At 40.0% G+C, this 27,545-nt stretch overlaps 1 protein-coding gene across 1 annotated transcript in view; it reads right to left on the bottom strand.

Moving 5' to 3' along the window:
• THSD7B (thrombospondin type 1 domain containing 7B) overlaps nucleotides 1-27,545 on the bottom strand; it is a 363,825-nt gene that overhangs the window by 74,523 nt on the left and 261,757 nt on the right. Inside the window, exons 15-16 of the mRNA XM_026852525.1 lie at nucleotides 24,668-24,931; nucleotides 6,762-6,940 (exon numbers count right to left, since the gene is read on the bottom strand). Of these exons, the coding sequence (XP_026708326.1) occupies nucleotides 6,762-6,940; nucleotides 24,668-24,931 (443 nt within the window). The remainder of the gene's footprint in view (nucleotides 1-6,761; nucleotides 6,941-24,667; nucleotides 24,932-27,545) is intronic.

Raw genomic sequence — 27,545 nt, 5'->3', positions numbered from 1 at the left:
GCTGATTTATGACACACAGTGTATGCTGGTCCTCCAACATGACATATTGTCCACAAGAGATTCAGCACAAACCAAACTTCTTTCCTTAAAAAATATTGTCCAGACCAATTTAACTTCAGTTCCTTAGGTGAAATGCTAATACTTTCTCCACTGGGCCACCTGACCTTCTATGGATGATTTCCCATTTAATTCCATCTCCTCTGCAGAGAAAATAAACAGGACAAAGCACTTCTGGTACAACTCCCGTCTTTCACTATATTTTGCAATATGCTATCATATTCAACAACAAATATCTTTTTCAACTACAAATGTAGGAACTGTATTCAAATCAGAAATAATTATGGGTAAATTTTCAGTTCCAGAGATGCAAAGACTTTCTTTTACAGCAAAAAGTCCTGCTTTGATACATATTTCATTAAGAACTTGGTAGGTAGAAAAATGTAGTTTAATCAATTAGCATAAAGCTGCTAATTTCTTTGGAATTAGAGTAATTCTACAAAGGAGACTATCATTGTAAGGTATTTAATTTCACAAATCGCAAAAGTACTCTTATGATTACAGAAAACACCATATATGAAGATGGATTATTATTAAAGAGAAGTTTAAAGGAGCAATATAGAAAAAAGTGAAAAAGATTATTGAAGAAGTTGTTAAAATGCTCCATTTTTGCAAAGCTAAAGCTTTTCATGAGTGGAAATTGTGAAAACATGTTTACATGACTCTTTATTCAACAGAAAACCTGCAGGAGAAATGAAAATCAAGTGTGGAGAGCTATTGAAGCTGAATACAAAATTAATATATGCTGGGAATTAGAGTAGATGCTACAGGGTCATTATCCTGAAGGTCAACATGGGAAATAACTCTATTTTCCTTGAGAAGCAAAGCAGTAACCAGTGACATGGTGGACTCTCCAGACATTTGCTTTGGGAAGATGAGATAGTGCTCAGGCCACACAGATTTGGATTGCTAGTTTTGCTCATTTAATGATCTAAATTACTGTTTAGTATCAAAACTTCCAGCCGCAGCAAGAAAAGGGTAAGGAAACCAGGAGGTTCTCGCTATTTTTTGACACTGAAAATTCTCCTACATTAGTGTAGCAGACAAAAAAACTTGTCATTTTTATGACACTGTAAAACCACACTAGAAATCAGAGGACAAATGTTTTCAATGCTGTAATTCCTTCCTTTAAGGGTGAGTGGGAGGAAATCAGACCTTCTGAAGGTAAAACCAAGATTAAGGATAGGATTTTTGTTTCCAGAATTAAGTTGCACATGAAGCAAACGAGTGTTGATAGACAGAGCCAGAGGAAAATACAGGTCAGCTGTGTCCTTGCATGCCACAAAAAGGGATCTTACACAGCTGATCCTACTGATACAGCAGCACAGGACTGGGCTCAGAAATAAACTCCTGGCAGACAAAATCTGTGAGAGGAAAAGATTAAGTCCCTCAAAAAAGTTCAGCGATTTCCCTGACAATTAGAAATCTATCTCATAAAATAACTGATTTAAGCAGGAGCTATTTATAGCTAACACATTATTAACTATATTCTTGAAGACCAATTTCTGATACTGAAAGGTAAGGGTCATATATGCAACTAACTCACCATCCAGGGATTGGATGTGAGCTCATTCAGTGACAGTAATGAAAGACGCTGGGCTCAAACTTAACTTCTAACAAAGGAGGCTAACAATTTTGAAAATGCTTCATAGACTTGAACATATACATACATAGACATATTTATGCAAAGGAAAAGTAGAGCTGAGTATTACACCAAAACAAAGCATGAAAATAAAATATTTTATTGTCAGATACACTCAAAATTAAGAGAGAAAACTATTTTGATAATTCACAGTTAGATAGGGGACAAAAATAAACGAAAGAGGTTGCAAATATCTTGAGTCAGCAAGTAGGAACAGGAATGTAACTTGAAGGAAGGAAAACCGGAGAAATGCAGTAGTGTTATATGTTGCTTATTCAGAAACTTTACTGCATATAAAATTACTGCTCTGAGAGCAGTTACCTACATAAAAATTTACTTTGTTTCATTACAGTGTCCTGTGACAAGCCATGCTATGTGGCTCTTCTGTAGACAGATTTCCTCTGACACAGCGATTTTCGGATCATGGAAACTTAGCTGGCCAAATATGAGCCAAAAATTGCCTTGAGAAACCGCTACTGAACGTGAACAAGTCAGACTTTAGCGTGCATACTATTACGCTGGTTTTCTTTGTAGGGTTTTTGAGGAATCAAAGTGTGAAAACCCCTAGAAACATCTCAACAAACGGCCTTTCCTGAACAGACCTTTCCTAACATTACAGATTAGAAAAGGGGAAATATCACACACACACACACTCCACCTCTAGCCCCAAGCCCAGCTTTGCCTTGCAACAGATAGTGACTTCTGTAGTTAACAGCAGTCTCCGAGCCCATTCAATCTTGTACATTTTAACGGTGACTTTTTAAAGCCTATAATTTTGTAAGATTTTCACTTCTGAAAAGAAATTTGACATGGGTTTTTGCTGATCAAAAAAAATTTGTTTTCTCTGAAGCACAAGTGGGACTAAACCACTCATTTTTTATGAAAAGGTTAACAGAAATTCATACATCTTCACACCTGCTTCTGAGAGATCTGATCTGTGAATGTACCACTGCCCCCTTTTCCCCTTCGTTAAACTTCTGTATGCCATTTCAGCACAAGTACTTGCAATTGTAATGTGCAAGGTGTCTGTATATCTCATATTCTAGAGTGAACACCGGAAAATGTCATTAAGAATAAAATATTCATTTTAAAGGAAGCAGTAAGTTTAAATTTCAAATACATTACATTTTTTTTCCTGCTATGCCTGCCTTTACAAATGCTCCCAATCCTTTAAAAATGTTTGCTTAAATATATACAGTACATATAAAGGGAATAAACTACTTGCTATGATATTTGTCCTTTAGCAGGATCCAGTAAGAGAGAGAGGGGGAGGAAGCAGAAGGAGGGAAAAATCTTGACAAGAATATATATTAGAGCAATCAATAAAAAGATAATCCTTGGAATTCATGAGTCTTTAAAATAAGATGCATTTTCTTGTAGTAATCCTAAAAACCTATAAAAGAATATTCAAGCAATAAACCCCCCATAACTCATATTTAACCTTTCATCATGTAGAACTACATATTAAATAGCTTAGCAACTGCATGCTGCGTAACTGCATTCAAATAAGAGCAGAAATAGAAAAATGTAAATGCTACACCTCTTAACATGCATTGCACAGCCAAGAACATCTGCCAGCTGACCCCATAATCCAATCGGCTGTTCAGAGGCAATCATATCCTTATCTAAGAGCTGTAGAGCTTCTACATGCCATGCCCATTTTCTTTAAGAGATGGAGCAAAATGTAGTTAACCAACTCTTCAACAACTTTCAAACACTTAGGGGTACGAGACGAAAAGTAATTCAACATATTACATGGACCTGCATTAAAATACTGTCGTCCTTTCCTCAGATACTGTAATTCATTTTTTTAATTTCACAGCACAACAACACAGAGGAAGTTTAAGGCTGAAGTGACTACATCAAATCAAGTGCTTACCAAGTGTATACAGCCCACACAAACTGTTTGTCATTTCTAGTAGAAAATAACAAAACCTGGAATAAAATCTGGAAGAGCTCAACTTAGTCCATCGACTTTAATGAGAAGAAATACACAAAAGCTGAATTAATTGTGCTAACTCTGAGTTTACTTCTCACACCTACTGCAAAAGGAGTGGACTGCTTGAGAGGCTCTACAGGCAGGGGGGGGATGAAGACATCTGAATGAGTGGCTTCAAAATACTCCAGAAGAGCCAAAAAATCTGTGGAATTAAGAGCATAACCCCAATGGAATATCATGCAGTAACAGAATGTGTTATTATCTCTGAATAAAATTAAATTTCTGCTAAAAAATTCTGTCCTAAGTACACAAACAACCTGCACTACACTGACTGAACTTATCCTAGGAGGACAGTTTGTTATGAAACAGGTTATGTGATTCAAATAACTATTTATATGCATCAAATAAATTGGTTTAATCATGCAAATTGCTCCTCTCTCCAAAGCTTTGCTTAAGTATCTGTACTGGCAGGGGGGCACTGGCCATGGTGGGAAATAGTAAGAAAACTGTTGGAATAGTGTTTCAAGTAACACTCTCTGTAGGTAAATTTATGTCAAATACCTGAAAGACATTGAAAAAACAGACATAAAGGCGTCTGCCAAGAAGCCTAGAAAACACCCTTCACAAGAAGAGGGTGAAAAGCTTATTTGGCTTAATGAGAAAAAGACACAAACTGACCGAGGGCTTTAATTATAAGACACTGGAAAATGGATGGTCCTCCAAAGTAACTGATTAAGCAATAACAAGACCCAAGCTCAGAAGCAATAATTTTAAAAGAATAAATAAAAATACTGGAGGAAATAATAAGGGAAATCTACTGGTGCCTAAAGGAGTTTATCCTTGGTGCTAAGTTATCTAACATCTCTATCAATTCCATAAACCACAACGTAACATGGTAGCCAGTGAAAGATAGAGCAAATCTCAGCAGAGAAGTGGTTTAGCTTTCTTATGTCTGATATCAAACAAAAGCAAGTATTTTACTGCAGGTATTTAACCCAGATTATATAAAAATAATTAGGATGCCACATATTTACATACAAAGAATCTACAGAGCTTTGCTCTAGGATTTAAACACTGCCCAGACCAGAGGAAACAGAAGACAATCTGCCTTGCAGTGGATTACTGATATGTGTCCAGTTTAGCTAAATAGTAGTGCAATCAGCTAATTTAGTTTACCATCTAGGTAGGCAACATGTGCATGCTGCAATGTGCCTAAGGACCTCGGTGTATCTACATCAGTGCTGGAAGTCAAAGTCCAGTAGGTACAGAGTAAAACTCCTTCCAAACTGCACAACGGATTAAGAAGCATTTTAGGAGGCAATGAAGAGAAACACGTACATGACATGTGCATATGTGTGCATATCTAAGTGTACATACATATACACACACACTTTCCTTATTAGCACAATTTCTTCTTATCCTAAAAGCTCCAAAATATATGGGATCTGATCCAATCCTATCAATCTAAATTGGAAAAAGATAATCAATTTCTGCGATAAAACAGCTTCCATTTCTATCCTAAAAAAAAAACAAAAACAAACAAACAAACAAACAAAAAAAAACACCAAACAAATCCACAGGCAAAGAAACAAGAAACCACCCCAAAACCCAAAAAGTCACAAATCTCAAGAAACAGACCTTAATACAATTCTAAGGTGCCATTACTAGATCCCACAAGAGAAAGCCCTCTAATGAATTCAGTGAGTTTTTCATCAAGACTGTGTTCCTGGTAAAGAGGCAAAAAACATCAACCACCTTTATAATAATACCAGCCATGGCACTTTGCACTGATAAACCGTACAAAGACATAATTTCCAAGTTTAAAACATTTCTTCCCTTTAATAACTTCTGAAAGGCTTTTGAAATTAGCAAATCTAATGTGTGTGGGAATAGGCAACACTTTATAGCAATAGGTTTACTTTTAATGGAAGTAGTCTGCTGCGTCTATGGGTAACAAACCCCAGTATCTTTTCATTACAAAGGAGCTTATTGTTACCATACAACTTACTGTGGGATTTCATTTTGCCTCTTTGGTGATCTGTCTGATCTATTAAGAAAAGCACTGAGGTATGGACAACATACACTTTATTGCAGTTTTATATTTTTGTAGTCTCTGCTGCTTCTGGTTAGGCTACTGCCTATGAATTTCAACTAGTAATAAGAAAAAAAAGAAAAAAAGTATTTACCAAGTTTCTCACAGAAAAAAAAATAAACTGTGAAGGAAATGAGGCAAGTTCAGAATCAGGTGTTAGAAGCGGTGCTGCATCCCGGGACATGACTGCTGCACCAATGGTTGCACAGAAAAACAACTGGATCCACCAGCTCTACCACCTACAAGCCACTACATGAATAAATCTTTGTATGAATGCTATTAAAGTCCTTCTACGCATACTATGAAAAATATTTTTTACATATATATTCATAACATATATATTAAGTCCCTTCAGCACGACTGTTTCTATTAATTAATTTTCATGGTTGAATCTGAAATAAAGGATAGGCAAAACTAAATAGTACTTCATCAATGTTAATCAGTGTTGAGAATTAATCAGCAAGTATAGAAAATCACTATTAGTTTTGCAGAAATGCATACAGCATGAAGTAGCATTTAAATAGATGCTGATCTTTTTTTAAGAGTAGCAATTTAGAGATTACTTTTCTCTGATGGGATACTTCAATATTGAATATAGAGAGATTAATGTTCAAGGGAACTTGTGTTGAAGAGAAATGTTGCTAAAAATAGCAATATATATTTAATAAATGTTTCTGCAGCAACCATAGTCTCAGAAAGAATTAAAAGTTTTAAAGTACCCATAACATCTGAGCTCTCTGATGCCTACACTCTGTCCAGGTGGGATTATTCATCCAGGGCTTCCTGTGCTCCAGGAGATAAAAATTTCTTCATGTAAGAAATACAGTGTTTCAGGTCAAGGTCTGCTGTTGAATGAGCATCTCCCCCTCAATCCTCAAGAAGTCTGAGGATTGCCTACAAAATCTGATGCAAGTTGTGGTCCCAGAGATAACTCCTATTTTTAATTTCTTCACCAGCACAGTACCTTTTGATCACAATTAAAAATACAGTAAGCACAGAAAGATTGCTGTTGGCTTTTCAACACCGCTCACCTGATTCTTGAGATCCAGCTTTGGGCAGGGACGACCTCCATTGTAAGGCTTCTCCTTAAGCCACCTGTATCGGACTTTCACCCCCGGTCCACAAGAAGAGCTGCAAGGGGACCAACTGGACCAATCGCTTAATTTGCAATCAAACGGGCAAGGGACCGTGCAAGATTCTTCAATGTAACCTAAACCAAAAATTTAAGAAAGGTTTTAATCACTGCAACTAATGAACTCCGATCCTCTGATGTCTCACTGCAATCTGTGCAATCAACACAAAATGAGAACTTCTCGAAGAGGAGACATTTGGCAGGTTGACAATGACTTCCCAATGCGAGATTATGATATTGTTTGGAAAGAACAGCAGTGACTAAAACTAATTATTACTTGGTTCAGTCCAGTGAAGGCTGTGATAAAACTGATTGATGTAAAGGACAGATGTTGGCAGAAGTATCTGTTGTGAGTCTGGTGGTCACCAACAGGCGGTGATTATCTTCCCTGTGAGGTCTTGGCCATAATAAATTCTGGAGAACTAAGTGTACAGCACAATTTTGTACGCCTTTAGTATTACGCTAACCATCTCCAGAGCTGGCACAGGCAGGGAGGCAGAGGCTCTCTTCCCAGCAGACAGAGCCAGAGGATGGTGGAAGCACTACAGCAGCGCTCTTGGCAGCTCCCACCAGGACATGTGAGGGACCTGCCTGCAGTCTGCCCGCTGGAGCAGCGCAGGACTCGTGCTTGGGAGAAGCAGATGAAACGTGCTTCTCATGTCTTTCGGTAGTTCTCTATATACATCCTTCCAACTGGTTTGCCTATTCTGTAGTTAAACCTCAGCCAGCACCACACAGCCACTCACTCCTTCCCGCCCTGCAGCAGGATGGGGGTGAGAATTGGGAAAAAAAAAAAAACAAAACAACTCATGGGTTGAGATAAAGACAGTTTAATAAAACAGAAAAGGAATAAAATAATAATAGTGGTGGTAACAATACTAAAAAATTAGTATATACAAAACAAGTGATGCACAATGCAATTGCTCACCACCCACTGACCAATGCCCAGTCTCTTCCCAAGCAGGTTCCCCCCCAGTCTATACACTGAGCCTGACACCACATGGTCTGGGATATCCCTGTGGCCAGTTGGGGTCAGCTGTCCCAGCTGTGTCTCTTCCCAGCTTCTTGTGCACCCTCAGCCTCCTCGCTGGAAGGGCAGCATGAGAAGCTGAAAATTTCCCGAGTTAATATAAACACTACTTAGCAACAACTAAAGCCAGCAGTGTGTTATCAACATTACTCTCATACTAAATCCAAACCACAGCACCATACCTGGTCCTAGAAAAAAAAGTTAACTCCATCCCAGACAAAACCAAGACACTGGGTTTCCTAAATAGCATTTTAAAGCTTTGCCTTCACCTTAACCTGATTTGACATAAAAGTCCTCCCAAGATCATCACCTCTTAAAATCAGAATACCAGACATCTGCAGGATGCTGAACTAAAATCCAGCAGGTTTTCTCAGAGGAAAAACAAGGTTCCTTCATACAGGCACAACCCCACAGCTGATTTAGGAGTTGGCATATGGAAGAGAGATTTTGCAGAGCCTAGCACTGGCCGTGGAGGGTGGCTGAGCCTTTGGGGCATCTGGGGAATTACTGGCAGCAGTCTTGGGTCGGCAGTGTGGAATAACTCCTGCACCTTGCTGCTTACTGTGCTGCATTTGTTCTCCTTGAGTTTCTATTATCTGCTTGTCATGTCCGTATGTACTATTTTAATTTAAACAAAAAAGAGATTTCATGTTAGACCGTGAAAGTCAGTGGCTGCTAAGATCAGCCTTTATTACAGGCAGCTTCAACCCTCTGACATCTCTGGCAATGACGGTCATGGAAATAACTGAATTTCATCCTATGTGTTTCTGATATTTCTCATTTTTATGCCCTTTCTGTTTGGTTTTCATCGCACTAACACTCCCTCTATATTCCTTACCTACAGAATACCAAATTAGCTCATTCAATTACTCTTTTATGAAGGGTTTCCCCACTCTATCAAGGTGACAGTCACTGCAGCAGGGAGTAGAAAAAAAACAATACAAAACAGCCAAACAACAAAACCCTGATAAAACCAACCCAGAAGCAGCTACCCTCCAAAATCCCCAGAAAACAGCCACAAACAATGAGAACTTAACTCTGTGAGAAACACTGAGGCAGAGGCACCAAGATTACTCTGGCCCAGAGCTGGATTTACCAGCTCTGCCTTGCCTGAACCTGCTGCTGGCTCTGAAGCAGGACTGCGTTACATACTGAGCATCGACCCACAGCAGCAACACGCTGCCTCCCTCCTGCTCTTCATGCTGAAGTCAGTATCAAGAAAGGTTTCAGGCTTATTTAGGCATCCCCCTCCTCCTAGACGTACAAGAAATAGTGATGTTTTTGTAAACAGTGCCTTAAGAAATACTAGAAACAACAGTAGTTCCCTCCTTCAGCTCAATGATGCTCTATTTCTTCTCTCTTTGCCTTCATGATGGTGCAGTTCCCTCTTCCTTTACAGCAGTCACCCCAAGGCTTGGCAGCTGCAATCATTTCCCCAGTAACTCACACTGTAACTCTTCCCCAAAGCTGCAGACCTGTCCCCAAACAGTGTGCTCTGTTTTTCTTTGCTACCTTTATCTCCATGTGCTGTGTCACCTTTCCATTTGCAGCTCCAAAGCCACTGGAATTGTGTATCTTAATTATTTCCAATCTAATCCATTGCATGTTTGAGATATTTCAACTTCGCATGCTTTGTATTCTCATCTAGGTGAGATTACACCCATGCACACATATATACAAATATTTCCAAAACAGACTCACTTTTTTCCCCCGAATGAAACTCCCAGATACCCCACTAATATTCTATTCCACCTGCTTAGGTTGCCACTCAAAGCAATTCATAATACATTATGATAAGTAAAAGAAATTTTCTCATGATAGGTTTATGAGAAGCATTTCTTAGGCAGTTCTCCAAAGAGTTCTGTTCCACCACTGTATGAAATATCATTTTTCCTTGGGCTGTGTGACAGCCTAGGTAATTAACTCTCAACAGAAACAAAGGAAGTGCCTTGTTTCAAAGGAGGATTAGACAGAGGGGTTATCAACTTATCAGTGAAGGCAAAATGGGCTAAGCCTTTTGGCAGTTCAAGACCTACCTCTATAATGAAATATAAGACAAAAACTGAAATATAATAAGAAAAGAAATATAAGGAAGAGGAAGGAAAAGTTATAATAAACAAAAATAAAGCAACCTATTGTATTCCATCCCCACAAAGTGCAGTGGAGATCCCTCAGTGAACCACGGAATTTCTAAAGATGTCCTGTTGCTGAGGCCAGCTCAGTACTTTTTGAGTTTCCTCACCCATATTTCTAAATTTCATTAAGTATAAACAAATAATGGCCATCTAATAGAGCATTAAATTACCATACTGCCCAGAGGAAAACAATTCTCCATACAGAACAATGCTCCAGAATCAAAATGGGAACATAACTTTCTTTCAAGCTCTTCTCACAGGCTGCCATTATTTCTTCTATCAATCACTTGATGAGATACCCACGGATCAAAGATTTCATTCAACAAAAATTTTTCTCCAAAAATTTTTATGTGATGTATCCTCTCTGCTCAGACAGAGAATGTCTTTATGGCTATCTTTTTATGAGAAACTAGTAAATAATGTTGTACTCAGCTCATCCATTGCCTATGAGAACCAGATATTTGTTTTCCTCTGGAGGACCCAAGCAATGGCTTGCCATTGACAGGGGCATGAAAAGACTTCAGTATGAATACCCACAATAATCCTAGTATTGGCATTCCTAGAAAACTTGTCGCATTGGCATGGTGCATAATACAAAGAAAACCCCAAAACAAACAAACCAACAAAACCCAAAAAAACCCAAGGGAGATATGCTATTAAAACAACCTACTAATAAAGAATTCTGCATTCAGACTATTATCCAGAGGATTACTTACCATAACAGAATACAAATAAAGGAAACAGAATAAACATTTCTGAGCTATGGTTGTTCATCTTAGGACAACTAACTCAAGGTTGAGTTTACACAGCTGGCTTTGTCAGTGTCATCCTTAAATATCTCACTCATCCATCACATTCCCCATTCTTCTCTCCTCTGCAGAAGATGATACCAAAGATTCGTTAAGTTTCCAAGACCTTCTATGTAAAAAGATGCTCTCTTCTCCCCAGCCCTACTCAGCCTGTTTTCCGTGTGTTCTTATATTATTTCTTGAAGCTTCCTTTAACTTCTTTTTTTTTAATTATTATTCCTCAAAATCTCAAATCCCATTAAAATAAAGCTCATTTAATTTAGAAACAAGAGATGAGAGCTTCTGTCCTATCTGAGCCAACAGCAGGCTCCTGAACGCCACAGAGCTGGAGTGCTCACAGAGATGTCGCAGGAGGTAGCAAAAGAAACACCAGTGCATGGGATATTTACGTAGGCGCTTTGAAACATACTACTGGGAATAGTCCTGAATTGGCAGGAAAAATTGAGCTGGATGATCAAATAAGCTTTTTCTATGTTTAAGCACTATTGTTTTACTACTGAGACACTGCCAACATAATGGGATGAACAAGTGCATTTACCTAGGCTGCACAGCTCATTTTACTATTATTTATTCATTAAGAACAATGTGCTTGTTGCTCTACAAGCCACAAATGGAGTCTCTTCCCTAAAGTGTCTATAATAAACAAAGCACCCACAGATTACACAGGATGTACTGGGAAGGCTCAAATACACAACACAGCAACCATTACTTGTCTCATTTCTGCTGTGCAGCCCAAGAGATAAAGCAATAGCAGGTAGATGAATAAGTAAGGATGATGGTCTGGCAGGTGTTGGAGGTTAAGGCTCAAATACATTGTGTAAAAACTGTTATTGTCTCATTTTTGCTGTGCAACCCAAAAGAACCAAGGCAATAGAAGGCAGCTGCATGATGGGCTGGTGGGTGTCAGTGGCACAGAAGCATGAAGAGGCTGTGGATTGCACTACAGCACCTTGGGGGAGTTCTGCAGTAGCACAATTTCTTTCCCACTTACACAAGACACTGCATATATCACACCAGGCACAGCCAGTGAGGGGCTGCAGTGTCCTCCCGTGTCCCCCTCTGTATTTGCAAATGAATTGTGGTGGGAGAAGCAGGTGACCAGCAGCTTTACAAGCTAACATAAGACACTGGCATCCACCTGACTGTTGCACTTGCAAATGATAAATTTGCTGTGAGTGTAAGGTCTGCACACAGTGTTAAACAACGGTGCCAACAGGATTCCTGGAGGCTGACTTAAAAGTGATTCAAAAATAAACAACAATTCTCCAGCAGCTTTGGAAACAGATGCACTTCTAATTGAATTGGCTTTAAACTCATTTGTATCCTCTCTAACATATTTCATCACTTCAATTAACAAACTTCTAGCAGTTCTACACTTGTTAGCAAACCTTGAGGTGCTTCAGAAAACTCAAGGTCATTATTATGAGAAGGACAATTCTGTGCATCACCGCAAGTGCCACTGGTAATAACCCCACTAATTTCCCTTGGAGTCTATAGGAGATCACCCTTTAACAAGGGAGCAGCAGAGTGGACAGTGACACAGGAGAAATGTTTCTAATTACACAGACCAAAGGTAGAGGAAAAACATTGATTCATTTTGCAATTAATATTTACATTCATTTGGTTACTGACTGTGAAATATGCAGAATAACACCAGTAAATCCATGCGGTGCTAAAAGTCTAACAGCTGAAGACTTTATAAGGGAGACTTGGTGGAGCATGGCACTCAGTGGGCCAGATTCTGCTCAGCTGAAGCTTTGGGATCTCCTACAAAGCAAACCTCATGTTTTAACTCGGGTTAAAACTCAGCATCAAGCACAGACTGCAGTTAAGAGACTAACTCCACCAGCGGAACATATTTCTACAGTTGGGGCTTTCCCAGTGTGCCGTGGATAAGGCAGCCACCAGCCATGGGCCACATGGCATGACTAAAGGCTACAGCAGCTTGTGAGCTACCAGGGTAGCAGCTTGTCCTAAGCAAACCAGGTCCAATCATTTAAATCCTGCTTCAAGGGAGAACATTATTGACTGAAGGAAACTACACCAAATAAGTCTGAGAATCTTAAAGTTGCTAACAAATTCAGTTGCGTCTGAAAAAGCTGTAGTATTGCCATGCAGCAAATGTTCGCCTTTGGTTTGTTGGTTGTTTTTGGTTTTTTTTTTTAAATAAGCAAGGATTTGAGAGATTCTATGCATTGTTAGTTTGCTAGCTGGGAAATTTAAGAGATAATGTAATGAATACAGTCAGTAAATGTACAACTAAAAAAACCCAGCAAAAAACTTTCACATCAAATATTTTGCAAAGATCATATAATGGACGCTCGGCTAATTTATTCCCACTTGCTCTTCGCAACAGAGAGGCACATGCTCTCGTTATCTCGTAGCAGACAGATTATAGATTCTAAATAGACCTGAGAGGACTTGTAAAAAACACTAGCAAGTTTAACTCAACAGTATTGTTATTGAAATTCATCCAAAGGTTGGCTTTATTGCTCAATTTCACAGTCTCTATAAATCCTGATGAGGCAGTGGGGTTGGTGCTGACTTTGCATTATGATTCCTAATTTTTTCTGATTTTGCATTACAGTTCTCTTCCTTAAAAAACTTGCAAGCTTACCCTCTGAGTTACGTACAAACCATAATAGTTGATAGATTTAATCTTTTAACTAAATAAGGAAATCTCCATTAATTAGCACATTCTTTGTAACAGGTTGCAGAACAAGCAGAGAACTCTTTTGGAGAAGAGATTTGTCTGGTACCTTCTCGGTGCAAATAAATAAGAGTTCACAGTGTACATTCATCTCTCAGGGAACTTTTGATGCAGAAAGGCAGAAATCCACTGCACAAATCTGTCTGGATTCCAAAACCACTGTGGAAATGATTCCCCTCCTCCTGGGGCTGCTTCCCTGAAGCGGCTGGGCCAGCTGCTTGGGAGCTCTGTCTTAAGAAAGTCCTTACTCAAATAAAAAAATCATCCACTGGATTCAACAGTGGTTAGGATAGTAGCTCAGCTGTGTTCTTCTATATACACTTTGCTCATCACCCTGACACTAGGAAAATCATCTGCTTTGTCCAAACATAACTGAGTAGCTTTTTCTTAGTTTATCAGTGTCTTCATCCTCTGTGTATCAGGAAAGAAACTCATCCCACTGTACTTTATTATGAATTGTTTAGCATCTAAGTCTTTCAGGCTACTCAATTCATAGTAAAAGCAGATTTTTAAAACATGAGGTTCCATTTTTTAGTATTATTATGAGATTTACATAGTAAGATAAGGCTTTACAGTCTTCCACAATACATCACAAAGAAAAAATTAAATTGTCCACAGACTGTCAAATTCCCCTCTTGCTCTTACATCTGACTTCTCTCAAAGGCCCAATTGCACCGTAGCTCCGAAAATAGATGTACATTGCAGAGTTCTCTGAAGATCAATATAGAGACTTGAGCAATTTGGACCAGGCGGGAAACATCTTCCAGAGCCAAGGGTCCATCACTGTGAGAAAGCTGCCGCCAAATGTCACCAAAAATATCCGCCCCCATCAGTAAATCATATATGGACTGAAGGTCAATGGTTTCAGGCTCTGCTGGAGCTCACTAAGAAACTCAATTTCAGAGTTTGTGGCCCTCTGTGGAGAGCATCTTTCTGCCAGTTTCTAAAGGTACGACATTAGGCACTGTCAACACAATATGCCATCTCATTTCAGCTGCCAACCTGCGACCCCAAAACATAGACAAGCCTCATTTAGTCAACATCCCTTGGACAACAACGCAATGGTTACCATTTTACAGAATGGGAAACACTGATGGATTTCCTTGTATCCTGATAATTAGCATGTAAAGAGCAATATTACAGTGCACAGATTTCAGACAAAATAAACCACTAGATGACTCTGCAGAAGAAAGGAACACAAAGCAATTAAATCCATGTGCAATTAATATTATCAAGAAAGTTGGTAACAACATTAAAAAAAACCCTTTTTTTTGTCTTTATATATACGTTCCTAGTATTTTAACTTATAAACTCAAGAGGTATTACTACCAAGTGTAAGGGCCTCTGTTCAAGGCACTGAAAAGGCAGGGAGAAGTTTCTGAGCCCGCGGCAGCCTCCACACCTCCCTCCCCGCCGTCACGGGAGGCGAGTGACACAGTGACCCCTCAGATCAATACATTCAAATCAATACACTGCCTCAATTCCTTCCCGTCTCATCGACATTAAATGAGAAACCTAACTACATGCTTTAATTATACTGGAGCTGTTTTAAAGATGCCACTAACCATTACCATCATTAGGAAGATCTGTGAGCACTCTTCCAAACGCCAGGCAGCTGCCGCGAGGTCCAGCCTGCTCAGATAAGGAGTTTCACTCCTGCTATCAGAGGTCACCTTGCTACAGAGGCAGGGATACAAACACATCCGACATTCTTAAATAAAGCTGTACTATAAAAAACGTCTGAAGGAAACAAGATTTTAAGAAAGGGAACAGTCCTAGCTTTCCACAGCTTAGGCATGGGGAAAGTAGCACGACTCATTTAGAAGATGGAAAACCTTGAGATGGAAATAGGACATTTCTGTGACGTTAGCAGGCCTCAAGCACAGAGTACAGATGCACTGAATTCCTGATAGACTTTTGTTTCAATTTTGCAGCGTGACTTTGAGCACTCTGGTTGTGTAGTTCAATCTCCTCTGCTGGAGGACTTCAATGAATTCAGACAGAAGCAGAAAGCGAAGCAATCTTGTTAAATAATATGTTTCTTAATGGTCACTCCTCCACGTTACCAACCACAAATGAGATCCAAGATTTCACAGAGGGAATCTCTGTCTGTAGTGAGGAATACCTGAACTTTTGAAAGCCAGGCTCTCAGTAATTTCATTTACACCATCCTCATTTGCAAACCTTGGAGGACAGAGAGATTTCAAAGTATATCTCAGACCCAGGAATAGACTAAGTAGGATAAAATCTCAGTTACCCATCAATATCATCATGATAATCCTTAGAGCAGGGCAAGCTGAAGTTTAATTTTATCCACATTTCCTAATTCAGGCTCATTTCCTCAAAACTTCTGAAGTCAGCTGCTGTTATGTTTCTGAATTGCTTTCCCAAACTCTTTAATCAAGCAGACTACATCAGGCACCTTAAAAGATATCTACTACGTGCCCATCTGCCCCCGTCATTCTAACTTTATCACTGCATGCAGTGCTCCAGCAAACTCATTGCTGCTCAGGCAGTCAGCTCATTTTATTCAGCCACTGGCCTATGTGCCAAAACTGGAATTATTTTTGTAAGACCCTTTCTCCATACAAGGACGAACATATGACCCTTCTTTTGAAGATCCTCAGAATATGTCAGATGTGAAACCCTTTTAACTCTCAGTGAAATCCACCTAAACACCTACTATGTCCACCTGTCACAGGGCTTCCCACCAGTGGTAAAGATATGAAACTGTGACTTTCCTCTGAAAAATTATTTATCATCCATATATTTGCCTGAAAGTCCTGCTCATCAGAGCCATACAAAAGGCAATAAGGTTAAAAAACAATGGAAAAAATCCACGAGAGGAATACTGTGAACTATTACCAGTACCTGTCACTTCCCAGTACAGGCTGGGAAGGACACATCTCAAAGGGATCACAAAGTTCTCCACAAGCAGGAAAAGTGTAGAGGTCTTAACACTAGAATACTTAATTAATAAAAAGACTTAGGCTTAAATGGTATTTCTTCATACTTCCAATGCAACGTATTAAGTGGAATGACGTATAAGGAGAGAAAAATGTTAATTCTAAATGTATCTTTGTATGCTAACATTTTATTAGAGCCTTGCTTCAGAACAGGCTGTATTTCTGACCAATGCATTACTAAGGCCAAAGAGAACAGGCCACATTTCAAAGAGATAATCTTACCGCAGCCTACTGCAGAAATCAGGGCGGTAGATTGCCCAGTGCATTAACTTGCTATCAAAGACCTCCTAAACCTCTGATAGACTATTTCTACACTGAGTTACTATTTCTACACTAAAAACCTTCCCAACTCCCGTGGAAGAGCTTTAATCAACCTGTCAAAAACAGAGAAAAACTGACTGAGCCTAATAATAGAAACAAAAGGCACGGACATGAGCAAGGGTGGGCAGAGGTGGTCTGGCAAGTGGAGGCTGATGCTGACCATCAGACACAAGAAAGCTGGTTTGAGGTTAATAAAAAAAATCATTCTTCCACATAGCCTGGTACTGCCACTTCTTTGAAAGGGTCATTTTATGGAATGCAGCAAAAAGCATAAAAGAAATTTGGGCAAAAAGACACACTATAAAGTTTTATATTTAAAGCCAAAGAGTAACGACAGACATCACGATGACTAAATGCAGCACCTAGAGAGGATGCTTCTAAAAACTGCTAATCCTCTAAATATTTCCTCATAAGATGCATACTTGCTTTCTGTAAAAAGATAAAGATCTAGAAGAATGTACGTTTCTATGTACTAATGCCTCAGAGAAAGTCTTACCTTGCTTTAAATAAGCTTCTCTGGTAGCCAGTTTGACCCATTCAGAAATAACATTTTTTGATGGCTGTTTACATTTGATTCTGTTGCCAGAAAAACTCAGAGAACAGCAATGTCTGAACAATTGTCTTGTGATTAAATTTCATTTGATAAATCTTTTAACATCCGGGAAGGAAGAACTGTGGCCAAATTTTCTTCTCACAAATAGATTTTGGAAAAAAGAAAACGAAAGGATAGGGAATAGATCACTGTTATTTTAGCACTGTTATGAGAGCAATATGTAAAAATCCTGTAGTCAAACAAGAAATGGAGGGCAAGTCCTGTATGGGCTTTATTTCTGTCCTTACAGCTCCCCTGGCAGCCACAGCTGTAATTAAGAGTGTCACTGCACACCCAAGGAGATGTGTAGAAATGTCGGAGAGAGGTCCAGAGGAGAACCCAGTCAGGATTTCGGGGCTAAATTTAGAAGCTATTTAGCTCTGAGATGGCAGAAAACCAGTCAAATGTGACAGTGGATTTGAAGAGTCCTAAAGTAGGGACACGAGGGTAGGACAGCCCTGTTTGCAGTTGGCAACACCTTTTGGCCACCCGTGATCCAAACCCAGCCTTAATTCTCATGCCAGGGGATGGGATGGGCAGATAATAAGGTGAATTTTTAGCTGAAACTTTCTCCTCAAGCAGTCTTTGAAAAGCTTTCTCCTGGTAAGTAACACAGTCATTTTTCTGTAATAAAAAGGCCACAGAGAGATATACCACAGAGACACATGGGGAAGCCACAGAGAGAAACAGGAGTATTGTAATATTTAATTAAACCCAAATGCCAAAAGAGGGCTAGGGTAGTCTGAACATGGGATCTACAGGTTATCATTAACCACCAAGACCACCTACTACTCTCACACTTTTAGGGAAGAGGAGGCATCCCCGGGCTGTCACGTATGGAGTCTGGAGCTGGGAAGAGGACAGCCTAGACAGGGTTGCCCATTTTCCTTGTAGAAAAAAAAAAGAGGCTGTCAAGAATGAGAGCTCCTCCATAAGATGTTTGTAGGAGGCTGTTTCTGAAAGTACAGAAAGCACTTAAACTAGCTGGATTCTGGAATTAATGGTTTGTGCTAAAAAAAGAAATTTCAATATAAAATTTCATTTAGACTAAGAATGAAATACTTAGGAATTTTAAAAAAACACGGGTGAAACTTCTGTTCAAAAAAGTTTCTATTTCTGAAGATTTTCAAAAGAAAATCAGGGATTTCTGCAACAATTTCATTCTTCAAAATAAAATTTACCAGATAAGGAAAAATGTATACCACAGTAATTGCCAGAATAGATACACTTTCAAAAATAAACAGGCATTTATTCAACATAGGTTTTTCAAGTTCTTTATTCCCAAAATTGTTACCTTGTAGGAAAGGTAAGTTTACTATCAGTCCAGGATAGACCTGGCTCACATTTCTTTAACCTATTAAGTTTTGCTTATAGTTTTCTAAGCTACAGAAATATAATTTTTCAGAACAATTATCAAAATCTAGTGATTAAAAGATACTTGAAAACAGTTCATTTTCTCCTAAAATGACAGCACAGGGATTCACACACCACAGGGTTTCAGAGCAGCTCCCTGTGTTAACTCACAGGTAGGTCATGCAATGTTTATCAAGCTGGTGGCCAGAATTTTCACGTAAGGGAGCGTAAACCCCAGAGGATCGCCCCCAGCAGAAAGACAGTGCTACTCTGGGCTGACCTTTCAGAAAATTAAACTTCATGCAACTTGGTACTACCTGGTTTTCAGCAGTAGGAGTTGAAATTCCTCATCCATGATCTTTGCAACCTGTCCTAAATCTCTCAATGCCGGGGACAGGGCTGATCAGGACAGAAGCAGCTCTGTCACTGCTGGCACACGCTGCCCTGATGTGCCTCAGAGCAGGGAACGTTCCACCAGCAACCACAAAAACTACAGAGTTTTCACATCACCATTTTTAACTCCTCCTGGTGCATCTGTTTGCTAATCCCATCCATTCCGGATTTGAGAGGACATTTCCAAGAAGAGACATGGTCAGGAGCATTCCCAGTAGCAGTGTTATGTCGCCCTGACTGGAGGAACTGGGTGACACTCCTGCATCAGCAGGTGCCAGAGAACCCTCTGAGCAAACCCAGGCCTCTTTGATTTGTCCACCCGCAACTAAAACACAACATTATTGAGAATAAGGAGGTGTATGAGCATCCCTGCCGTGCCCTTCATAAATTTAGAGATAATTAAAGCTTTTTAAGGTGACTGTAGGTTGAAGCTAACTGCTCTGTGATTTAAAGCCAGGATCTATTTGTCTGTTGTGTCTTTCTTCCAGGTTCCTGTTGTTGCGAACACAGCAGAATTTGAGTAGTATAAGCGCTCTTCATAAATTCCTGCTTTCCATAAATTGCCTGTTGGATCAAAAGCAGAACCTCTGTGCAAGAGCACAGAAATCTCCAGCCTTTGATTTGGAACAGATGAGGCACCCTACGTTCCTCTAAGATTAAAAAAATAAAAAAAAAAAAATAAAAAAAAATGTTGGCACAGAACACAAAAAAAGAGAGTCAAAGGAACTACATGAAATAATTCAAAACAAAGGAGGTGGAAATTCAAAAATAGTACAAGGAACTCAGATGACAGATTGAAAAGCAGCTAAAACTGCAATTAAGAGGACAATTTCACGTCCAAAGAGGATGCTTCAAACACCAGCCAGAGAATGGAGACCCTCTGGACTAGCAGTGAGTTGAACACAATATAAGCCAGTCTTCTGATGGGAAGACAAATTAAGGCAAATTATCATTTACATTTTTGTAATTTAGTTAGAGATAATTTCATAAATGCATTTCCAAATTAAAGGAAGGAAAAGAAGAATGAACCAAATCCAGAAAAAAATAATTAGCTCAATTTGCAAACTGAAAATCACTCATTTCTTGACCTTATTGGATGGGCAATCAAGGAAAATTATGACACCACTAAAATAAAGCAGTAGAGTAATCACAAAAGCCAGTCATGAAAAAAACCCTACAGTGTGTTTTTCTGGACATCAGAGAAAAGATTTGGTACAAAAAGGAATAAGATTCAGAAAAGTCAGGGATTTGTATTTTTAAGCTTGTCATATCTAATCGTGAGCTAACACAAAATTACACCGCAGTGAAGACAGGTAAATTAGTCAGGGTGTGACCTCTGTACCCGCTACAGCTAACCCAAAGTATTCGCACGAGCTGTGCTGGCTCAGGGCAGAGGTCCCTTCAGCACACATCTCAGGTCCTTACAGAAGAAACTAGACACCAGGCAAGCTAGTAGTGCATTTTCATTTAGGCACAGCTGGGGTGTTTTGTCTTCACTGGTTTTGGACCTTGGGATACTCTGTATGCGGCAACTACACCAATGGGGAGAAAATCCATTTCCTGTTGAGACAGTATGCTTAAAGGGTTAATATATTTGCAGATAATAGGTTTAAGAGAGTTGGAGTCTAGACTGATGACAAACATAGATTAATAGATTTTAATTTTTTCTTTTTTTTTTTCCCCCTCAAGTTGCAGATGCAGAACTGCTCACAAAACACGGTATAAAATCGGAGTCTCAGACCCTGAACCCCTCTGAACAGTGATTAATTTCTACATTAGACTCAAATTCACAGTACATTCACTTGGTAACTATGATACATTCACATAGTAAGTCACATTGACACGAGTGAACTAAACCCAACTGCAGTGGTAAGTTCAACAACCAAGTTTCAGACTGGGAAAGTGAAAATCATTCTTGCAAGAAGGCAAGAGCCCAGAGTTTGCTTTCTAAAACAGCTATGATCTATTCTATTCTATTCTATTCTATTCTATTCTATTCTATTCTATTCTATTCTATTCTATTCTATTCTATTCTATTCTATTCTATTCGTCCTATACCTTGTAGTCATGACATTACCAAATCTGGTACAAAATTAAATCTACTTCTAAGGCAAAGTTTGCATCCTTACATCTGTCTTTCTACATTTTGTAAAAGTTCTTTAAAAGGACTCAGCAAAGAACTGAGGTCTAAGTCTTACAACTTCTCACTTCTCTCCTGTTTCAAGGGAAAGGAAGGAAAAACACTGTCCTGTAAAAGGAAAACAGCAGGAAACAGAAGTCAGAAGAACTTAAAGAAATAAAAGGAACGCACCCCACATCTCATAAAGCAAGAACAATGCCTAGATATCACAGTGACTGGCATTCAATATATACAGCAATGGCTTAATTAGTCATAAATATGGTCAGCTAGCAAATGTTAAAAGGTCACCTGATACTAATTGTGAACAAGACAAACTGAGCTGCTAAAAAAAACCTGTCATGAATAATTTTTCAGGGCTTAGCAATTCTCCATGCTTCTGTAATTTGCTCTTCTCTATTATGGTTGAATAACATTCTGCTAATTATTAATTGGATAATGATTTGTTTCCATCACTAATTCAATAATGTGTTCAGAAGTGCATTTTGAAAGCTCCCAGCTCTAGAGACCATAAATATCAGGCTTATTGTGGTGGGTTGACCCCGGCTGGACGCCAGGTCCACACCAAAGCCACTCTATCACTCCCTTCCTCAGCTGGGCACGGGAGAGAAAATATAACAAAAGGTTCGTGTGTCATGGTAAGTCCAAGAAGAGATCATCCAGCAATTACCATCACGGACAAAACAGCATCGACTTGGGGCAATTAATTTATTACCCATCAAATCAAAGTAGGATAATGAGAAATAAAACTCAATCTTAAAAACCCACCTTCCCCTGGGCCCTCCCTCCGTCCCGGGCTCAGCCTCACTGCCCGTTTCTCTCCCCGGTCCCGCCAGCAGCGCAGGGACGGGGATGGGGGCTGTGCTCAGTCCCTCACCCGCTGTCGCTGCCGCTCCTCCCTCCTCAGGGGAGGACTCCTCACCCTCTGCCCACGGGGTCACCGCCTCCTCGGGGCACATCCCCCTGCTCCGCCGTGGGGTCCCCCCGGGCTGCAGGGGGGTCTCTGCTCCCCCGGGGCCTCCCTGGGCGCAGGGCACAGCTGCCTCCCCAGGGGCTGCCCCAGGGGCTGCGGGGGAACCTCTGCTCCGGGCCTGGAGCCCCTCCTGCCCCTCTGCCCCGCTGCCCCGGGCTCCGCACAGCTGCTGCTCTCTCAGGCTCTCGCTCCTCTCTCCAGCTGCAGGGGCTGCTGTGCAGCAGCTTTTCCCCCTCTCGGACACGTTCTCCCAGAGGCGCTACCGCCGTGGCTGATGGGCTCGGCCTTGGCCAGCGGCGGGTCCCTCTCGGAGCCGCCTGGCCTTGGCTCCACCGACACGGGGGAGCTTCTAGAACCTTCTCTCTGGTAGCCCCCTGCTACCAAAACCATGCCACACAAACCCTGTACTTATTTTCACTTAACTGCTCTGGTTGGAAGGCAGGTCCCAAGTGGTGGAAGTGGAGCCTATGGAGCCTTCTGCCCATTTCTGAGCACTCTGCAGCCAAAGTCACCGCAATATCCATTTCCTCGCAAGGTGTTCAACACTGGGTAGCAATTATACAACCTGGGTATTAAATAGGGGTCTGGCTGCAGATTAATAGCTCACCATTAGGGGAACTCTTATGGGGCATCCAGAGGGTAGAAACATCTCACCCCTCCTTTACATCTCATTTCCAAACCTAAAGGTCTTCAGAGCACTATTTAAATAGAGTGCAGGAGGAAAGGCACACAATAGGGCTCTGCCGTACAGTACTGGCCACCCTCTCTGGCCTCTGATGTGGGTCCTGTGCCAGGGGTATGTTGCAATAATTTCTGCTCAGATAAAAAGCTGAAGACAAGAAAGCCAACAATAATCCCCTTGAGCTACCACTCCCTTCTACCTCCCTAAGAGAAGCCAGACCATTAAAAATGCCACATAAATATCACTGACAGAAAACAGGCTTCAAGGTTATTCAGAAAAGCCCCACGCACAGGCAACCTCCTCTTTTAATAGTGATAAAAACCCTGAGTTTTCCAAAACAGCAAGTCACGGCGCAGGCAAACCCACCTTTCAGAACCCAACAGCTCCCTTTTTGCAGAAGAAAAGGTAATGTTGTGGGGGAAAGGTATAGCATTCCTCCTTCATGGGCCACAGAGGCATAATCAATTGGTACAACAGCACATTGTTGAAACACAAACCACAGAAAGCTGCTTTATGAATCTGTGCAGCCAGCTGGAACAGCCATCAACAGCTGCGAGAGGAATTCACTCCAGGACTCAACCACTTCATTAGGGTGGGTTTTTTCATTTTATTACATGCAGCTCAGGCTGCTGATCCTCACCCTGAAGACCCTCCACAGAGCAGCCCCTCTTCTTTCTGTGCTCCCTTATATACTCAGCAATATTAATGGTTCCCACCATATTACTTAATGTCCTCCTGAGACATCACTTCTCCCTCTCCCATCATATATAGCTCACCAGCAACTTTCCAACCTACTACATCACATTGTGTGGCGTCCTAAGTTTCTTGACTGTAAGTCAGAGAGTATTTGTGTTTTGGGAGCAGCATAGGTACAGAATTTGCCCTTAAGATAAGGGCTTCTGTCTGTAAATTGATCTAGCATACTGATTGTGATGAACTGCAAGTCATGGAAACTGGGAGAAAATACCCAGATGGAATGATGTTTCCTGCTTGCTCTACTTCTAATTTTGCCCTGCTTCTCTTTGATATAAGCTGCTTGATTATATGTGAAATATAAGTGGACAGAACCACAGCCCAGAGCCCCAGCAAGCTACAACACTGGAATATACATGTACCAATTTGAGCTTGAGACTGGCACAAAATTGCAAGGATGAGACCACTGACTGCTGAAGTCATGTGCCCTTGGCATGAGTAACAGCAGGTGACATCACTGGGTTTTTGCAATTAAATACGATTTTCTCAAGAAAAATTCCAATTCCTTCATTGAAAACAACCATATGAAATTCTAAATTTAGTGAAAATAAAAATTTATTAACAAGTAAGAGCTGAAGTAGGAAATATCTTCAAACAAAATGCTGATAGAAATACAGCTTCTTCTCCTAAGCTTATACTTTTGCAGGATTTTAATACAAATAAAAGAAATACACTGGTATTCTGGTAGCATAGTCAACTTTAGCCCTCTTCATTTCCATTGTAGAAATGCCAGAAGACCCTTATACTGAGGAAAACATCAGTATTAAGAGTGATAAGAAGGTATTAGAAGAAGGTTGTTCAACACGCACAGTAACTTTGCAAAAGCTGTTCAATCCAGCAAGTAAACAGGTACACACCTGTGGTAGGCTCCAAAATGAACCTCTGAGTGGGTGACTGTGCTCAACATGAGGGCTATTTACACGTGTTGTGCACTTTTTTAAATCTCCTTACCCGAACTGCTACAGCGAGATGGTTCCACGAGTCTGCCGGTCTTATCATAACAGGCAATAGCTCGAAGCCGTACACCGTCGCCACACTCCTTGGCATCTCTGTGGGATTGCGTTCCCAACTGCAGCTCAGATGTGCCTCCTCCGATAATGCAGTCCGACCAATTTCCATGGGGCTGGGAGGTAAACACCTCACAGGGGCACAGCTCTGTTTCAACTTGAGGATAAACTTCGGTATTCTGGCATTTGTCTCGCTTTCTGCTTCGCCCTGTTCCAACCACAGAAATCTGTTCGTTAGCTTAACATCTGCTACTTTTGATAACAACACGTCATATTATTTATACTTGCATGAATTCAACACATTAGAACCAAAACAATCTGAATGTTAATATTCAGGAACATTTCCGAAGCATCTATTAGCTGCTGCCAGTGCTCTGGAGTGCAAGGACAACGTATTTATCTCCAGGGGCAACCAGGGAACTTGGAAATCCTGTTTTGATGGGTAGGGCAAGGAGCAAAACACTAAGTCTTACTCTAGGAACGATCTGCACAGAAAATGCTTTGCAATTTCATATAATATCATCTTTCTCTAATTATCGGATGAAAATAAATTGATTGTTTTGTCTCTATTTGCTCACAATCAATGGTTGCTAGGACAACTTCCAGAGGATTCCACATTAGCCACAACTTCTTCTTTAAGGCTACCTTACAAATTAGTTAAAGATGCACTCAGCACACAAACTGTACTTTGAAGAAAACAGAAAAGATAATCCTCAGTAAATCATTAGGGCCACAAAGTATTTCAATGGTTTTATATGGTTTAATGTTTCATTTTGTTCTATTCCTTCAACAGGTTTTAAAAGAAGACTCTTTCAGTAGCTTCAGGAAAGAGCAACATTCAAATAAACCTGTAGTACAGCTCTCTGCACCTGCACTCTCCGTGCCCTGTTCCTGGAGGACTTCTAGGCATGAGAAGAGATCCCCAGTACAAGAAAAGATAATGTGAAGAAGAGAATCCACGCTCCCTCCATCCCTACAACTTCTCAAGGGAACAAAGGTCTGTATTCAGCCTCTAAAGATAAAATCAGTACTTTTCTTGGCATGGGTTAGCCAACATGACATGGAGCAATCTTTATGCTGGCTGAGCTCAGGGACGTCTTTTCATCTGGCATCTGTACAGATGCATCTTCACTAACAAACTGTATCAGTATCCCATTCTCAAAATGTTCCTTGGGGATCTTGAACACACTAAAAATACTTCTGCAAAAAGTTTTAAAGCTTTGATCCGAAAAGAAATATTTTCTCTTTGGTACTGCACACAAATAAGATGCTAAAACCAGAAAATAAGTTATATAACCCCAAAAAAACCCTTTCTAGCCTGGAATCGAGAGTCATTCCACCACACATCAGTAGGAGCACAAGCTGGCTGTCATCAATAGCTGTTTGCATAAAAGCATATACCTCCAAAGAAAAGGGCACTGACTGTAGACCCTTAATATCATCGTCCTTCAAGCCCCAGCTTTTTGAAAACTGTATTTCCAGAGTTCTAGAGAATGTAAAGTTTGCCAGCACAAAGGGAATATAAAGTTAAAGAAATCAAATAGTGTGAGCATCTTTATATTTTTGTGTATATATATGTTTATGAGCCAACTCAGGTAAGATATAAGAGGGTCAACTCCACATACTTCAAGGAAATTCTTTTAAAAGGCTTTAAATAGATTGGGAGCTCTCCAGTGGCATTTCCAGCATTTTATGTTTGATGAGCTGACAGAAGCCACAAACTCAAATTATACAGACAGCTGTAGTTCTGCACTGTATTAGTAAACATGGGAATTGGGGACTTGCCCATGTTCTGCCATTATTACATGAAGCACATCAGACACAGGTAAGGATGCTAATAATCTCACATTTATACAACACTTTTTTTCCAAGTTGCCCTGCCATCTGTTTTGTAGGAATCATCCCTCTAATGAAAGTTGCTATGAAAGCCCCATTTTGAGGGCAAAAGCAACATTCATCCCATACTCTTCATAAATTAGTTTTAGAATTAGTGGTGGTGATATTTTTATCGTCTTCACAGGCTGCTTTAGAAATCACTATTAAAAATACCACTGCCAAAACTTTCAGACATAAACGCTTCAATTAAATAGTATTTTCTTTTTTTAATTACATTTCTGAACACTAATATTATATACATTAAATATTATGTAGTATACACTGTATATAAAAGTTATATGAAATATTAAAAATACACCTTCCTGCAGAAAATGCATTGTATCCATAGTACTGTGAACTGACTGTATTAATTCTTACCTAAAAAATGTGTTTCCATTATAATGACTTTGAATTTTGATATGTTCTGTAATAAGTCTTTTGCTTCTTAAATAATGACTAATTTTATATGTAGAGTCTATGATTACTTACCAAGTGAAATGAATAATACTATTAGAAACAGAGTGGGAGGCAAGCAAATACTCAGCAAACAATTAGCAGATTCCCACTAAATGACATTGTTAATGAACTCTTACAGTGAAGCCAGAGCATTCACTTGAGCAGACACAGAGTGTTGAACAATGAGGTACAACTCATGCACACTTACAGAAAGGTGAAATACAAAGGGATTAAGGAGTCTTAACAGCATGAAGGACTTCCCAAACAGCCCTTTCCTTAAAGCTTTGGACTGAGTTCACATGGGTGAGGCTTTTTCCAAGACTTTTGGCCAGCTCTAATTTTCATGAAGTTTTATGCAAAGACAGGTCAAACACTGATCTCATCGACTTCCCCTTCTGAACTGTGGTAAAACAAAAACCGACGTCTGATTTGGTCCCTTCTCACTGCTCTCTGTGGTGGTGTGCTGCCTCCACACCACAGCACCACCCACT

The sequence above is a fragment of the Athene cunicularia genome, assembly GCF_003259725.1.
Source record: "Athene cunicularia isolate RWA chromosome 7 unlocalized genomic scaffold, athCun1 chr7_part1, whole genome shotgun sequence".
Lineage (NCBI taxonomy): Eukaryota > Metazoa > Chordata > Aves > Strigiformes > Strigidae > Athene > Athene cunicularia.
The sequence above is the reverse complement of the archived record's forward strand: the minus strand, read 5'-3'. Positions and strand labels throughout refer to the sequence as shown.